Source organism: Zingiber officinale, chromosome 3B (genome assembly GCF_018446385.1).
Source record: "Zingiber officinale cultivar Zhangliang chromosome 3B, Zo_v1.1, whole genome shotgun sequence".
Classification (NCBI taxonomy): Eukaryota; Viridiplantae; Streptophyta; class Magnoliopsida; order Zingiberales; family Zingiberaceae; genus Zingiber; species Zingiber officinale.
The window spans coordinates 16,728,286-16,744,968 of NC_055991.1; the positions used below are offsets into that span (position 1 = coordinate 16,728,286).

A 16,683-nucleotide genomic window follows, 5' to 3' on the forward strand; every position below is an offset into this window, starting at 1 on the left:
AGACCGTAGTGTCTTGATACTTTTACCAAGACGTTTCTCCACATCAACCCTATATTCTTTGAACTTATTAAAGCATTCAGACTTGCGGCGCATCAGGTAAATGTATTCGTATCTTGAATAATCGTCTATAAAGGAGACGAAGTATTCATAACCACCTCTTGCTTGGATAGACATAGGACCACACAAATCAGAATGAACCAGTTCTAACGCATCTTTGGCTCTATACCCCTTGGCCTTAAAAGGTCTCTTGGTCATTTTACCTTCCAAGCAGGATTCATATGTTGGAAAGTTTTCCAACTCTAATGAACCCAAGAGTCCATCGGCTACAAGCCTTTGAATCCTACTTAAGTTAATATGACTAAGCCTTAGAGGCTAAAGATACGTTTGGTTCATTTCCGAAGGTTCTTTTCTCTTATTAGAGTTAGAAGATGTGTTATTAATTTCCATATTTTACTTTGTGGGAGAAATTGGATTTAAAGTGTATAAATTGCCAACCAATGCACCAGAACAGATAATCACCTTATTTCTCTTTATAACCACATTGTTACTAAAAGAAACTGAATATCCATCCAAATACAGTTTAGAAACTGAAATTAAAGTCTTTCTAAAACTGGGTACATAAAGACAATTTCTTAAAACCAAATTTCTATTCCTATCAAAAGATAAGTAGACGTCTCCCACTGCAACAGCCGCCACCTTAGTAGCATTGCCCATGTAGACGGTTATCTCTCCTTCAAATAGTCGTCAGGTTTCCTAGAACCCCTGCAAAGAATTGCAGACATGATCAGTGGCTCCCGTATCTACACACCAGGTGCTGGTAGATAACACCGCTAAACATGTTTCAACTATTAGAGCATGAGATATATCTTTATTGTTTTGATTCCTACGAGGATAGTCCGCCTTCCAATGTCCTGACTACTTGCAGATGAAGCACTTGCCCTTTGGCTTCTTCATTCCAGCTTTTTGTCCCTGAGGTTTATTCACTCTCTTTGCTGAAAAGACTTGTTTCTTCTTCTTCTTGCCTTTCGGCTTAGAAGTAGAACCATTTTCAGCATAGTGAATATGAGAACTTTGACGAAATATACCTTCTCCTGCCTGTAGTTTTGTCAGAAGTTACGCCAACATATACTCTCTTTTGTTCATGTTATAGTTCAGGCAGAACTGCTCAAAACTTCTGGGTAGTGTTTGGAGAATTATATCGACTTGGGTTCCCCATTGATTTCTCCTCCAAGAACTTGTATTTCGTTCAGATAGGCCATCATTTTGAGGATATGATTCCTTACGCGTGTTCCCTCAGACATGGTGGCCGTCATTAACTTTCTCATTGTCTCTTGCCTAGCAGTCCAACTCTGGTGCCCAAAGAGTTCTTTGAGATTGTTCATTATATCATAAGCTGTTGGTAAATCTTGATGTTGATGTTGCAATACATTTGACATTGATGCCAAAATGTAACACCGCGCCATCTCATCAGCTTTTACCCATTTCTTATGATACTCAATCTCCTCTGGGGTAGAGTCACCGTCAAGTGCATCAGGGCAAGCCTCAGTCAGTACAAACTTATAGCTTTCAGCAGTAAGAACAATGTCAAGGTTCCTTTTCCAATCAATATAGTTGAGACTAGTAAGTTTGTTTTCTTTCAGTATAATGGCCAGTGGGTTGAAAGTCATCCTAAGAATCACAAAAATAAACTTTGGTCAAGACTCTAAATTTAGAATAATATTGATTCCTCAAATAATACTATTTTAAATTAACCAACACCTCAAATCACCGTGAATATTACATGCCACGTTAGTGTGGACGTATACAAATTAAATATTTGTAAGAGGAGGGTGTGACCCATTAATTTTATTATCTTGTCATCATAACTTTATGACAAATAAAATTAATAGTTGGTTTCACTTTGGTCACACAAAACAATAGCAGGGACTCCATTGGGGAGGATACTATTGAATGCGTCTAAGTGTATACCATTACTTAATACTAAGTCCATTAAATAGGATTGTGCCCCTTCAGTTGGAGAAGATCACACGCTCCTAAATAATTTCCTATAACCATCCATAAAAGGAAGTTTGATCTAGTGATCCGCAACAAACCCATCCGTTGTGGAGGGAGGCACTCAGAGCTAACACGCAAGCTTGTTGCATCACTTACAAACCAGTAATGGAGACCATGAGATTTATTTAAAATCCCTCTCCCACTTAGTTATTTAAAATGAGGATTTTATCCTATGCTAGCATACATCACATGCACATAAACATCATAGTAAATAAAAGCAATAAATTTAGAAATTAATTTTCCAACTATTATGGTCTCTTTTCCATCACTGTCTTTAGTATACTCCAACCCTAGCTGCTGCCATCTTTAGCCACCACCATCGGGTCGAGTCATCGCATCCATCTTGCTTTTTATTCCACCGCGCCTCTGGTGCTCCATAAGTACCACGCCTCACAAGAATCCGATCCGCAACAAAAATAGAATTTTACATATATCGATCCTATATTCCACGAGGGAATGTACATGTAATCTAGATCGAAAATAAAATTCTAAAATCCTAGGGCTAATACAGCTCCTGCTGTATTAGTTACATACAATCATGCACACACAAAATATTGCCCTTGACATGTCCAAGGGTCCAATCACACACAACATCAATAAGCCATAATAGTTGGAGCCTACAACCAAAGAGTTAGCACATCTTACTATTATCCTGCCTAAATTATGTATGACATGTGCATAACCTATTTGAATTCTAAATACACAGAGGCAAACCCTAGCTCTGATACCAATTGTTGGTTAGTCCTAGGAAAACGTACCGGTTCCACTGTACAAAATTTTTTGTACAAGTGTCGAATCTTTCCTTAAATAACCTATTATGTTCTTTAGAAGTTAAATTAGGAATCGCAGACGGAACTTAATATCATTGATTCCAAATTTAACTTATCTGTTCTTAATGATTTAGATTTGAATCGCAAGCGAAACTTAACACTATTGATTCAAATCTACCTATGTTATTAATTTCATTAAATATTAATTTCTAAAATTGGCTTCCAGGACTGCATGGCGAGGCACATGACCTTCTTGGATATGAGAGCAACCACCACCGCCTAGACAAAGTCTTTTAAGGAAAGCTAATATTTAATTTCCTTAAATAACTTTAGGTTAACCAAAAAGAACAATCGAATCACAAATTCAAAAAAGAAGAAAACACAAACTCGAAAAATAAATTTGATAAACTAGATCAAATTGCCTCTTGTATTTAGAATTCTTACAAAGAAAATAACTAGTATGATGCAGAAGAAAACTACTAGTTATACATTCTCTTTGTAAGCTAATGACCTCAAGATCTTCTGCCGTATTCCTCGCCTCGCCTTGGACGTCGTGTGGGCGACGATCCTCCAAGATGAACACCACCCAAAAGTTTTTTCCTCTTCTTCTAAAATCCGGCCACCACCACCGCTAAGGAGAAGAGAGCAAAAGGGAAAAGAGAAGGGAGAGAGAGGGCCGACCACTTGAGGTTCTCCAAGCAAGAGAATAAAAATTGTTGTATCTCATGAAGCCTCCCCACCCCTTCTTTTATATTAGTTGCCCAAGGCAAATAAGGGAAGAATTTTTACAAAAATTAAAATCTTCCTTTAACTTTTCCCTTTTATTTTCCTTTTCTTTCCTCTTGATTGAATCAATCACCAAATTAATTAGATGTTGATTTTTTTATAATTGGCTAGCCCCTTGCTTGGGCTCCAAGCAAGGTGGCCGGCCACCACATCAAGAATAAGGAAATATATTTTTTAAAATTTTACAAGAAGAAATCCTCTTATAAAATTTACAAGCTCTCTTTCCTAAAGTAGGAGTTAAAAAAGGAAAGTTCTAAAAATTAAAATCATGTTTTAAAATTTAAAACTTCTCTTATAAAATTTTCTTTTTTAACATGGTGATAGAAAATTTAAATTTTAAAACTTATCCTCATTTTTTTCTTAAATCATGCGGATGGTTAAAAAAGGAAAGTTTTAAAACTTTTAAAACTCTCTATTAAAACATGTGACCTAATTCAAATAAGGAAAGTTTTAAAAATTAAAATATCTCTTTTAAAACTTATAGTTTTCTACAAAGAGAAGATTTTAAAAATTCAAAACAACCCTCCCTTTTTGAATTATTGTGGTCGGCCCCTTCATGCTTGGTCACCAAGCAAAGGGCCGACCCCTATAGAAGAGGGTGTGGCTGGCCCTTGCTTGGTCACCAAGCATTGGACCAGCCCCCTTCTTGGACACCAAGAAGAGCCTTACATTTGGATGGACTTGAGGCTATAATGAGGCTATGACAGGGACCTAGAGGAGAAATTAGTTTTGGCCTTCCGATGAGCTTGAGTATCCCGTGTTCACCCCGAACACACAACTCAAGTTCATCGATAATAACTCATTCCACTAGAGAGTTATTACCGCACTACCGCACCAATCCCAAATTACATTATGGGCTCCTTCTTATCATGAGTGTGTTAGTCTCCATGTGTTTAGGATAACGAATGTCCACTAATTAAGTAAGTTACTGACAACTTTCTTAATTAATATCTAGCTCCAAGAGTAATACCACTCAACTTCATTGTCATGTCGGACTAAGTCCACCTGCAGGGTTTAATATGACAATCCTTATGAGCTTCTCTTGGGGACATTCTCAACTAGATAACTTGGACACAGATTCCTTCTATAATCAACAACACACACTGTAAGTAATATTATTTCCCAACTTGTCGGGCATATTGATTTATCGAGCTAAACCTCACCCTTTGATAAGTCAAAGAAATAAATATTAAATATATGTGCTTGTTATTATATTAGGATTAAGAGCACACACTTCCATAATAACTAAGGTTTAGTTCTTTTATTAAGTCAGTACAAAAAGAACTGACCTAAATGGTCCTACTCAATACACTTAGAGTGTACCAGTGTAATTTATTAATCAAGATAAACTAATACTTAATTACACTACGACTATTCCGATGGTTTGTTCCTTTCCATCTTAGTCGTGAGCAACTATTTATAATTTATAAAGAACTAACAACATGATCTTCTGAGTGTGACACCACACTCCATGTTATCTACTATATAAATTAATTGAACAATTATATTTAACAAATAAATGCAGATATTGACCAATGTGATTCTTTTATTTCAAAAATAAATGTTTACAAAAGATAGGCTTTTAGTATACATTCCAACATCCTAACCTCTCAAAACACATTTGTATACATTTAGGGGGAGTTTTCATGATGAAAACAAGGATGAATTGGTTAAGGAAGACTAAGTAGAGGTTTAGGTTGAGGTTTGGTTTCAATATTGAATTTTTGAACCTCAAAACTTTAAAATTTGAGTTTCCTAAAGGTTTAGAGATTCCAAGTCATTATTGATGCACTGACAGAGGTTACGTGCATGTCTTTAGGGGGAGTTACTCTTTAAGGACATGAAAATCTATTTTTCATACACCTTGGAAGGTGGTTGACCTTCTTTAGCGAAAATGCTCAAGGTTGGACATTTGAATATAATGGAGAGTGGATATCTTCATTAGTCAAGTGGTGTATGCTCACGGATGAGCATTTGATGGCAATGAAGGGTATGAGACCTTCATTTGAATCGTGTGTGAATATACCAAGTGGTATATGCTCAAGGATGAGCGTTAAGAATAATGAAGGTTATGTGACATTCGTTATTGTGTTGTGAATAACGAGTGAAGTTGTAAACAATGTTGGGTAACTCTTTAGGGGGAGAGTTTTTGATGTGTGCCAATAGGGAGAGAATGTGTGGTTAAATTAGGCCTTCATTACCTAAGAGGGAGTTTGCCCTTTAGAAAAGGAGGAGAATGAAAGAAACCATCATTCTTACATTGGCATGAAGGAGAGTTGAGGCTATGAGATTAGCCTAACTTAAAGGTATTGTCATACATCAAAGAGGGGGAGATTGTTGGTGCAATATTCCCTAGGTCAAGGTTGGCTGAGCTTGAATTGGTTCAAGCTTGAGTCTTGATGTTTGAGTTTCGATGTTTGACAATACATGTAGACAACACATAGAGATTGCAGGTGCGATTGTTCATGTGGGGAGATTGTGAATGAGAGTCAAGTAAGTCAAGGTTAACTGAATGCTTGACAGGAAAGTCCTAGTGAGTGAAGCTAGGCAGATGGAAAGACCTGGTGAGTGAAGCTAGGCAGCTGGAAAATCCTGGTGAGTGAAGCTAGGCAGAAGGAAAATCCTAGTGAGTGAAGCTAGGTGAAAGTCCTGGTGAGTGAAGCCAGGCACAGGAAATACAGATGGATCAAGTTTGATCAGACATCTGGTGTTGGGAAGTCCAAGTAGGTCAAAGGGATTGACCGAATACTTGGCACGAGAAATCCAGGTGGATCAAGGTTGATCGGACACCTCGTGGAGATAAGTCCAAGTGGGTCAAGTATGACCGGACACTTGGCACGAGGAGAAAAGTCCAAGTGGGTCAAAGGGATTGACCGGACACTTGGTGAGGGAGTCCTAGCAGGTCAAGGGTGACCGGATGCTAGGCATGATGTACCAACAAGTCATGGTTGACCGGATGTTGGTGTCGGGGACTTTGGACTTGTTTTTGGGCAAAAACAGGAGCTGGATCGATCAGCCGATCGATTGGCTCATGCCCAATTGATCGGCTGATCGATTGGGCAAGTCCCTGCGACAAGCCTCCTCCCAATCGATCAGTGGATCGATTGGGAGAATCGTCGATCGCACAGAAAGCCTCCCAATCGATCGACCGATCGATTGGGAGCCTCTAATCGATCGGCTGATCGATTGGGAGCTGTGATTTTGCACGATAAGCCCTAGATCGATCATTCAATCGATCCAGGCAATTTCTGAGAGCACAGAGGCACTTTGGATCAATCGACCGATCAATCCAAAGTCTCCCCAATCTATTGGGAGCAATCCGATCGATTGGGATTCGACCGTTGGCGTAGAATAAAGCCGTTGTCGAGCTCTTTCTCCGCTAACGCTTGCACTGTTCAGCTCCGTTCTACACAGCGATTCTAGAGCTTCTCCACAGAGTTCTCACCGCCAGATCTTGAAGGTTCTTGGAGGCATTTCCAAGTCAAGAGGTGGATCTACAGCAAGAAGAAGAAGCTAGGGGTAGGGTTTCTTGTGTAAACTGTGTAAGCTTTCCCTTGTATTTGCTTCTCTTTGTTTCTTGTTGTATTGAGAGTATTGTAGGACTTCTCCGCCTTCGGTAGTTACCGAAAAGGAGCGTTTTCATAGTGGAGGGTGCGTGAGTGTGTGGATCCTTGGATTAGTCACCTCTTCTTGAGGTGGATACCAAGTAAATCCCTCGTGTTAGCGTTGTGTATTTGTTTCTTTGTATTTTCCGCTGCATTTCATCACAAGAAACAAGCAATGACGAGCACGAGATTGCGCCGAGCTATTCACCCACCCCCTCTAGCTACATTTCGACCCTAACAGAATCCAGAATTTGTCCCAGCATCTGGGATGAATTTTGTGACGAAATTAGTTTTCGTTGGAAATTTTTGACGAAAATTTTTTGTTGTAGATTGCGTTCCTAATTTGGGTCGAAATTTATTTTTGTCGCCAAATTTGTTGAGATTTAGGGATGAAAAATATTTGTCCCAAAATTTTGTGCCTAAATCATTATTTTTTTTAGTGTTTTCAAATTAATTCTAGAGAGAAAAACAAATAAGGAAAAATAAAAATTCAGTATAAAATTAAATTTAATACTAGAATTGAATTTACTTGTCTCCCCTATTCTTTTCCTTATATAGGTCTCCTATTAGATTTGGATAAATCCAAACCCACTTCAACTAATCCGCATCCATACTTTCATTCCATTAGTCATAAATATGGTTCAATAACTAAACCTCTTAGTATAATAACTAAACATTTTTTAATTAAAGAATCAAACCAATTTAATTATTTAATTAAATTAAAGAGGGTCTAATTTATCTTCAAAAGACGTGGTTCATCCGTACTTTCATTCCGACAAAATAATTTTCATATTTGTCGTTCGTCTGATCTAACTAGATTTAATCTCTCTCGATTTGAGAATCCAATTCTCAAACTCATTTTAAGCTCTTTGGAAAACTCGTAGTGCGTGTGACTTAATAAGTTCTCGATTATATTTTTCATCTATAATTAACCATTAATTATGGATCGATTATGAATGACACCTAGTAGTACATTATGATCCTCAATTGACTAGAAAATAAAATGGTTGATTCCAGAACTACTTCTGAACCTTTTAGCAGCTACAACGAGTCGTGCCTCGTTATTTTCATTTATCTTATACCCACTTAGTTTAAAACATGGTCTATGTGTCAGTCCCCACTAGGCTGACTACGTCACACCTAGCCCAAGTAATATTTCCTCGTCCTGTGGATTTAAGTTACTCATACATGTGTCCAAGAGTATAATACTCTTAACATGTGATGCTTTGACTAAACACTTTGAGTAATAATCTTGACAAATGGCTGTAGGGTATACATCTTTTTGTAAGGAGTGGTGAATCCTTTATTGATTATTCAAATATCTTCAGATATTTTGACTTATATCTAATCATTCTAGGTCCACACATCCTCGGAGATGCTTGCTTAAGATGTCAAAGTATAAGTCTTCATGACTAAGATAACTTGAATACTTCAAATCAAATGAAACTTGTACTTAAGCTAGAGTAAAAATTTCTATATATATATATAGAAAATCATATGAAGTCTCATAGTAGGTTATCATAATTGATGATGTTCGAACTCATCAATTCAACAATTAAGGATTATCTCAATACATTTATAATTACACATATAGTGATATTCACTAGTTGTGATTCAATCATAAGTTCTCTCATGTTATGAATCATATTATAAACATTTAGTATATGAATTTAAAATCAAATCATACATATAGAGAATATGTACTGAAATAATAAATTTCTATTTATTTAATAAATAATAGATACTATAAGACAATTATCTTAAATATATCTCAAATATAATTATTACTGGGTTGATATTAACCAGATTCTATTAAATATATTATTTAACAAGTCATCAAAATTGTAGATGGAGTTAGTTTCATAAGAATAATTTTTAAGGCAATCCCCAAAAAAAAATGTTATTTAACGAGTCTCTGGTGATGCATGCACATGTTAACATAGATAGGAAACACAATTTAGTTTTAAATTATAATTTGAATACACAAATTGGAATATGATACAACTGAATAATACCAAAAGTCAATTTTCTCTCATATAACTTTAGCTAATGAAATATAAAAATAACTAATACTTATTAAAATTAGCATTTGGAAACCCCAAAATAAACAACTATATATATTTAACCTATAAACCTCCAACGTAACAAAACTGGCTACTTTTCTCTCCCCTATAAATATATATAACCCCTCGGCCTCACTCATGTTCTTGCCCCACCCACCTTAATGCAAATGTGGTCGGCACGAGCAGCTGGAATTCTTTTCTATATAATGGTTCTATCTTTGCTTTCGGGAATAAGTGGAATGACATCGGACAACAACCCTGTCATCTATGACTACTCTCCTTACTTTCTCGTCTACAAAGACGGCTCTGTCAAGCGGCTCAAGGCGGAGGAGCAAACGCCGCCCGGCCTCGACCCCCTCACTAACGTCGACTCCAAGGATATCCGTATTTCCGCCGATGTCTCTGCCCGCATCTATCTTCCTCCCATCAATATCAACTTTACTAGCACAAAGCTCTCCCTCATCCTCTACTTTCGCGGCGGCGGCTTCTGCATATTCTCTTCTGCCTCCCCCATCGTCCACCACCATCTCAATGGCCTCGCGGCCGTGTCCTCTTCTATCATCCTCTCCGTCGACTACCGTCGTGCACCGGAACACCATATCCCTGTGCAATATGATGATTGTTGGGCTGCTCTCGAATGGGTCGCATCCCATCGCAGCGACGCCGGTGAGAAAAATTATATAATAATTAACATAGAAATTTAAATAATATATTTTTTTAATAATTTGGCACATATATAATTAATATTCTACATGTGTACGTAGAACCGTGGCTCCTCGATCATGCTGACTATGACAGAGTCTACTTAGCCGGCGACAGTGCTGGCGGCAACATCGTGCACAACCTGGCTATGCGAGTTGGGTCTCAAGGGCTGATCTCCAGTTATAGCTTGAAGCTAGCGGGGACGATACTACTAGATCCTTACTTCTGGGGGAAAAATCTGACAGCCTCAGAGAAAGCAGCCGATCCAGTATTAAGGAAGAAGTTGGACCAACTGTGGGGAATGATTTGCCCAGAGTCGACGGCCGGGAATGACGACCCGCGCGTGAATCCCTTGGCGGAGGGAGCGCCGAGTTTGGCAGATCTGGGGTGCACGCGAATGCTGCTGTGCACGTCGGAGAAGGACGCGATGAGGGATCGAGCGCTGATGTACTATGAGGCGTTGACGAAGGGTAGTGGGTGGCGCGGGACGGCTGAGTTGTATGAGGCGGCAGGGGAGGATCATGAATACTATCTGAATCATCCAGACAGCAACAGCACTGCTATGCTCCGTGCCAGAATCGCAGCCTTCTTGACTTGAAGTTGTTGAATCATTATGTACTCTAACTCTAGCTAGCATACCATGATAATAAAAATGAATGTCAACTCATACTTGGCTAAGGTTTGCTTTTGTATACCTTTTCTATTCGACATTAATTCTGAATAAAATTATAATATATAAGAACTCTAAAAAGTTGAATAAAATATACTATATTTATTCAAGTAAAATGTTATATCACTCATCTTTTGGCCTAGTTAAATCTATCATAATAATTAAGACTAATTATAAAATGATTGATTCTTAACTTTTATTTTATATTATTGTTTAAAATGAAGTGATGGATAGATATATAGGAGGGTTAGGATAGGGGAGTGTAATTCTATCACGGAGTAATATTCGATTCTATAAGTTTGTCAATTATTTTAATAAAACAATAGAATCAGATTATAGGTATAGGTGGGGCATCGTATTTGATATAGGTATTAAAATATTCATGATCGTACTTGAAACTTTGTGAACTTTACATTCCGTTATCGTGTTGTATTACGGATAGAGCATTGATTCGGTCCGGAAGTTGAGTCGGATGGACCATCGGATTAGGTGGTGAGAATGTTGACTGAATCGCGACGTCTCGGAGGGGGGGGTGCTGAGATGACTTCTGTGTTAACTAAGTCTTCAAAAGTTCTCTGGTCAACGCTACCTGCAGTCAGCGACCGGATTGACTCGCCCCCCGGTACCCCGATGCTCGAGGCAGATCCAACGAATATATGAGTACAAGATTAAGCCATAAAATAATGAAATATGCATAAGATATGAACAGAGACTGTATCCTGGCCCAGGGGGCGCTCTCGGATGGGACGCGGCTCGAGTTGTCGCGACCCGGAAGAGTAGCTGACTCTGATCAGGCTGGAGAGCGGGATCTGCCAACTAGAAACCGAACGCAGCCTGGAACCGAAAGACGAGCTGCAGGTCGGGATATGACATCGGCGCGCAGGCCGAGATAAGGCACCGGCACATAGACCGGGATAAGATACCGGCACGTAGACCGGGATATGAAATCGGCACACAGGCCAAGATATGAGATCGGCACGTAGGCCGGGAACCTAAGTCAACGCACAGACCGGGAAATGAGATCGACACGTAGGCCGAGACATGACTTCGGCATGCAGGCCGAGACATGACTTCGGCATGCAGGCCGAGATGAAACAACAAGATCAACACGTAGACCGAGAAATAAGATCGGCACGTAGGTCGGGATAGGACATCGACATGCAGGCCGGGATAATACAACATAAGCACACATGTCGAAATACCACCACCGCATGAAGGCGGGAATACACGATGGAAGGCCAGATCAGTGTCGAAAGCGCACAGCGGCGTGTCTCAAATACCGAATCGACTTCAAAACTATACGGCAGCGCGGATCGGAGCATGGCCACAGTTGTGCAGTCAGCGGAAGTCGTGGGTCGGCCGACGACAATTACTAATGTGCCGAAAAGGAGGGGACATGGGAACTGCCGACGTGCAAAGAGAGAGGTGGCGTCGTCATCCCACTGTGAATAGGGAGAACCCGACTACGGTATCGCGAGGAGGAGAGGTCGGCTACGGTGTTGCGAGGAAGAGAGGTTAGCTGCGGTGTTGTGAGTAGGGTGGGAGAGGTGGTTGTCGGCGTCCGAGAGAGGGAGCGGGGGGACGGCTCTGAGGCAGCTCCGGCGAGAAGCGAGAAGCGAGAGGCGCTCGGAGATAGTGGCATGGTCGGTCTCATGGTGGCAGCAGAGCAACCAAACGAAGAAGATCCCTTCTTCCTTTGGCGGCGACCCTCAACACCTCCCTGTTGACGACGGCGAAGCAACGCGAACTCAGCTCCCTCTTCTCTGAACTTGATCTGCGGCCTGGTCACAAAAGCAAGACGAAGAAGAAGAGAAGGGGTGATAGCTAGAGGAAGAAAGAGAGAAGAATGTGCGGCTGCCGGCATATCCCTCGGTCCGGAGCGTGAGAGGAAGAAGGAGATGACTTTGACGGCGGAAGAGGCCAAGAGGCGAAAGAAAAGGGAGAGGAATGGAAGTGGAGGCCGGCGACTGGCGTCGATGCCGGCGAAGAGGCTGTGAGGAAGCAGGTCCTTCTCCTCTGTTGGCGACAGCACAAAAACGGGGAAGAGGGAGAGAAGCGGCTGAGACATGAGACAGTGAGGGCTTCGCGAGGGGGAGAGGAAGAGGGAAAGAGGTGTCTGTCGGCCGCCGGTCTCGGCGCCGGCGAGGAGTACAGGCGGGCAGAAGAAAGCTGGCGGCGGAAGCCCCTCCTCGAAAAAAATGCACCTCCCCCCTAATTAAGCCCTAAATAGTGTAATGACCATCTTGCCCTTCCCTCTCTTCATAATTACCACTTTGCCATCAGGACCTAACCGTATCAAGCATGTATGGATGGATGAGAGCTTCGGATGGGAGCTTAGTTACCCAATGCTATTTCACTTATTTTCATAGCCTTGTAATTAAAGAAGTCATCCTCATGCGGACTTATGATTTGAGTATCACCAAGTAACGATCGAGTACTCATAGATCAATTTTTGGATTCAATCAATGGCATGCTTATGGCTTAATTCTGAGCATAAATTAAGCGCCAAATAGCAAATGCAAAAGCAATTTGTTCCATTTACTTATGTTCCCATTCATTCTTTGGGCATCACAAAAAGACTTAACAACATCGAATGGGATAACTATTATTCCGTGGGCTATTGAATTCGTTCGTTGATTCGTACATGAATATCAAAAATAATTTAAAAACATGTTTATTCAAAAAAGAATATTAGAAAATAGGAAAAGAACAACACTACCAAAAATATTAATAAGCCAATTAAAATCTCGTTTTACACAAACCCAAATAATTATTTATATAAACTTCAAACTCTAAGACAAAGAAAAAAAATCCAACATATAAACTTTAATTGCTAACTTGTAAAGAAATGGAAAAAATTCTAACATAAAGAAAAAATTCTTAATATACTCACAAACCTAAAATTCTTAAAACTCCAAATAAAAAATTATAAAAAAAATAAAAATTATCAAAAAATATCCTAATTACTAAATAATAAAATATTACCAAAAATAGTAATAAAAATCTTTGAATCCTCTTGCATCATTTGTCTTGGGTTAAAAAAAAAATGCATTCTCGAGTTGTATTAGATGGTAGCCCAGGAGAAAGATTATCTAGTACCAAATCGGTAAAAGTTTATTGGAGGGTGAAGCGTATCAAGTCAAAGTTTTGAGACATGAGCGGTAGTTTCTTCGCCTTGTGTTGATACACTGCATAATCTCCTACTTCATGTTAGGACACTCTGCGAGCTGAGGGGTAATTAGCTCCAATCGCTTCATTGATGATTTGTTGCTGCGAAAACTCGAAGCAAGCGCTAATACCCTTGATTTTACATGGTATCCACCTCTTTGAGATGACTAATCCAAGGGTACACTCTCCTCACTCATAGTACAGTGAAGGAGAAGTCTCGTATAAATTCCAACATAAGAATACACAAGAAATATAACAAAAGATACAACAAGAACAAGGAAATGAATACTACAACGAGGAACCTTTGCTCTTAATCTCTTGTTGCTGTGGAACACCTCTTGATGCTTGAAAATATAGCAGCACTTTGCTCCAAGAACCTTGAATAACTGGCGGAAAGAATCAAAGAAGAAGTTGCGTTTGAATCCTCATCATCACCTTTATATCCTGTGGATTAGGACTCCCAATTGATTAGTCTTAACCCCAATCAATTGTCACGTTAGATTCGAGTGCATTCAGCCATCCAAACCTTGCAACGTATCTTTTCTATTGGGAGATTGTTGGTGCAATGATTCTCCAAGTCAAGGTTGACCAGTTTGACCAAGCTCAAGTGGATTTGAGCTTGAATTTTGATGTTTGAACAATATATTGTGGACAACATGTTTAGACAATGTGTTCTTCGACAATATGTGAGAAAGGTCAAGTAAGTCAAAGAGGACCGGTACTTGATTGGTAAAGTCCTAACTGGAGGTTAGGAAAGGCAAGTCCTAACTCGGGGGTTAGGCAAAGGAAAAGTCCAAGTGGGTCAAGGAGAACCACACGTTGGTAAAGAAAGTCCAAGTGGGTCAAGGAGGATCACAGATTGGCAACGAAAGTCCTAACCGCGGTTAGGCAAAGAAACTCCAAGTGGTTCAAGGAGGACTGCACATTGGCAAGGAAAGTCCTAACTGCGTTATGTAAGTAAAGTCCAAGTGGATCAAGAAGGATCACACGTTGAAAAAAGAAAGCCCTAAATGTAGTTAGGTAAAGGGAAGTCCAAGTGGGTCAAGGGGGACCACACGTTCATAAGGTAAAATCCTTACTGCAATTAGGCAAGAGAAAAATTTAAGTGGGTCAAAGAAAACTACACTTGGTGACTGGAAGTTCAACGAGAAGTTGACAAACAGACACTTGGTAGGGAAGTCCTAATACGTCACGGTTGATCGGAGATTAGGCAAGGAAACCCTAGAATTGGGTTAAGTAAGTTAGGGTTGGATGTGATCGATTGAGACCCATGAGCGCATCTCTTCGCGAAGTGCATGATCGATTGGAAGCTAGTTTTCATGAAGCGCATTGCATTGCACTATGTTGAATCTATTAGGAAGAGTCTCAATCAATTGAGTATATTACGAGAGGCTTAATTGATTAAGCTTGTGTTAGTTGCTACTGGGAATATCGTACTGGTTCCCCTGTACAAAAATTTTGTACAAGTCCTGAACCATTCCTAGCAACCTATTGTGTTATTTAGAAATTAAATTTAGAATCGCAAACAGAACTTAACATTATTGATTCCAAATTTAACTTATCTGTTCTTAGATGTTTATGTTGGGACAATTTATCTAGGTCAAGTTTGACCAGTTTGACTAAGATTGAGTTGAGTCAAGCTTGAGTTGAGATTTGAGTTTTGATGTTTGACAATATAAGGAGATTGCTGGAGCAATCGTCTGATTATGGAGATGGTCAAAGGGTTGACCAAGTTGATGAGAATACAAGTTAAGTAGGTCAAGGTTGACAGGGGACTTGACTGGGAAAGTCCTAACTAGAGGTTAGGTAAATTGGAAATTCCAAGTATGATCTTGGCAAAGGAGAAAGACCTGGTGAGGAGCTAGGCATTTGGGAAGTCCTGGTGAGGAGCCAGGCAACTGAAACTCTAAGTATGATCTTGGCAAAGGAGAAAGTCCTGGTGAGGAGCCAGACATTTGGGAAGTCCTGGTGAGGAGCCAGGTAACTAAAAGTCCAAGTGTGATCTTGGCAAAGGAGAAAGTTCTGGTGAGGAGCCAGACAATTGGGAAGTCCTGGTGAGGCAACGAAAAGTCCAAGTGTGATCTTGGCAAAGGTTGTAAGTCCAAGCATGTGGTCTTGGCAAGGTAAGTCCTGATGTGACTTGGCAAGGAAGAGCTGACAACTAGGATGAGGCCGAAGGAAGCTCCTGAAGGCAAGGTGTGAAGGATGGGGAGATATCCGAGGGACGTAAGGCTGATGGAGGAGGCTAGAAGGCTAGTTCGAGGTTGGTCGGGTGTGGCCAAATGCTAGGGGTGGCAATTCGGTTCGGGTTCGGGTTGACAGGTTCGGGTTGGCAGGTTGGCGGGTTGGCAAATGACAACCTGAACCCGACCTGATTATTAATTCGGGTCAAAATATTCAACCTGAACCTGATCTGTTTATTTGCACTTGACCCGAACCCGACCCGAACCCGACCTGTTTGACCCGTTTAACCCGGTTCACCCGTTTAACCCGTTTGACCCGTTTGACCCGTTTAACCTGTTTGACCCATTTGACCCGAATCTGACCTGAATTCATTAAATAAATTTTGTATATTAAATTAAAAATTAAAAATAACATTTATCTACATAAATTGAAAATTCATATCATAAATGATAAGCCATAGCAACATTACAATCAATAGCATATCATATCTCTATGTTTAGGGTTTTTAACTTTTTTAAATTTGTAATTTTAGTTTAAATTTATAATTATTTATAAACGGGTTCGCGGGTTGTAATTGGGTCATTTCAGGTTGACCCGAACCCGACCTTTTTATTAAATGGGTCAAATGGGTCGACCCGATTTCGACCCGAACCCGAAACTACCCAACCCTAACTTGATTT

General features: G+C 40.0%; 1 protein-coding gene across 1 annotated transcript; it reads left to right on the forward strand.

Moving 5' to 3' along the window:
* The first annotated feature begins 9,518 nt into the window (after positions 1 to 9,518).
* Positions 9,519 to 10,579, forward strand: LOC122054710 (2-hydroxyisoflavanone dehydratase-like). Its single transcript, XM_042616146.1, has 2 exons — positions 9,519 to 9,945; positions 10,044 to 10,579. Exons 1-2 carry the CDS (start codon positions 9,519 to 9,521, stop codon positions 10,577 to 10,579), a joined length of 963 nt encoding a protein of 320 aa, XP_042472080.1.
* Positions 10,580 to 16,683: the final 6,104 nt, after the last annotated feature.

Excerpts from the sequence above, each read along its gene's own strand:
- LOC122054710 (XM_042616146.1), top strand. The coding sequence starts at position 9,519 with ATGACATCGGACAACAACCCTGTCATCTATGACTACTCTCCTTACTTT. Across the intron at positions 9,946-10,043 it reads ATCCCATCGCAGCGACGCCG|AACCGTGGCTCCTCGATCAT; the intron begins GTGAGAAAAATT and ends ATGTGTACGTAG.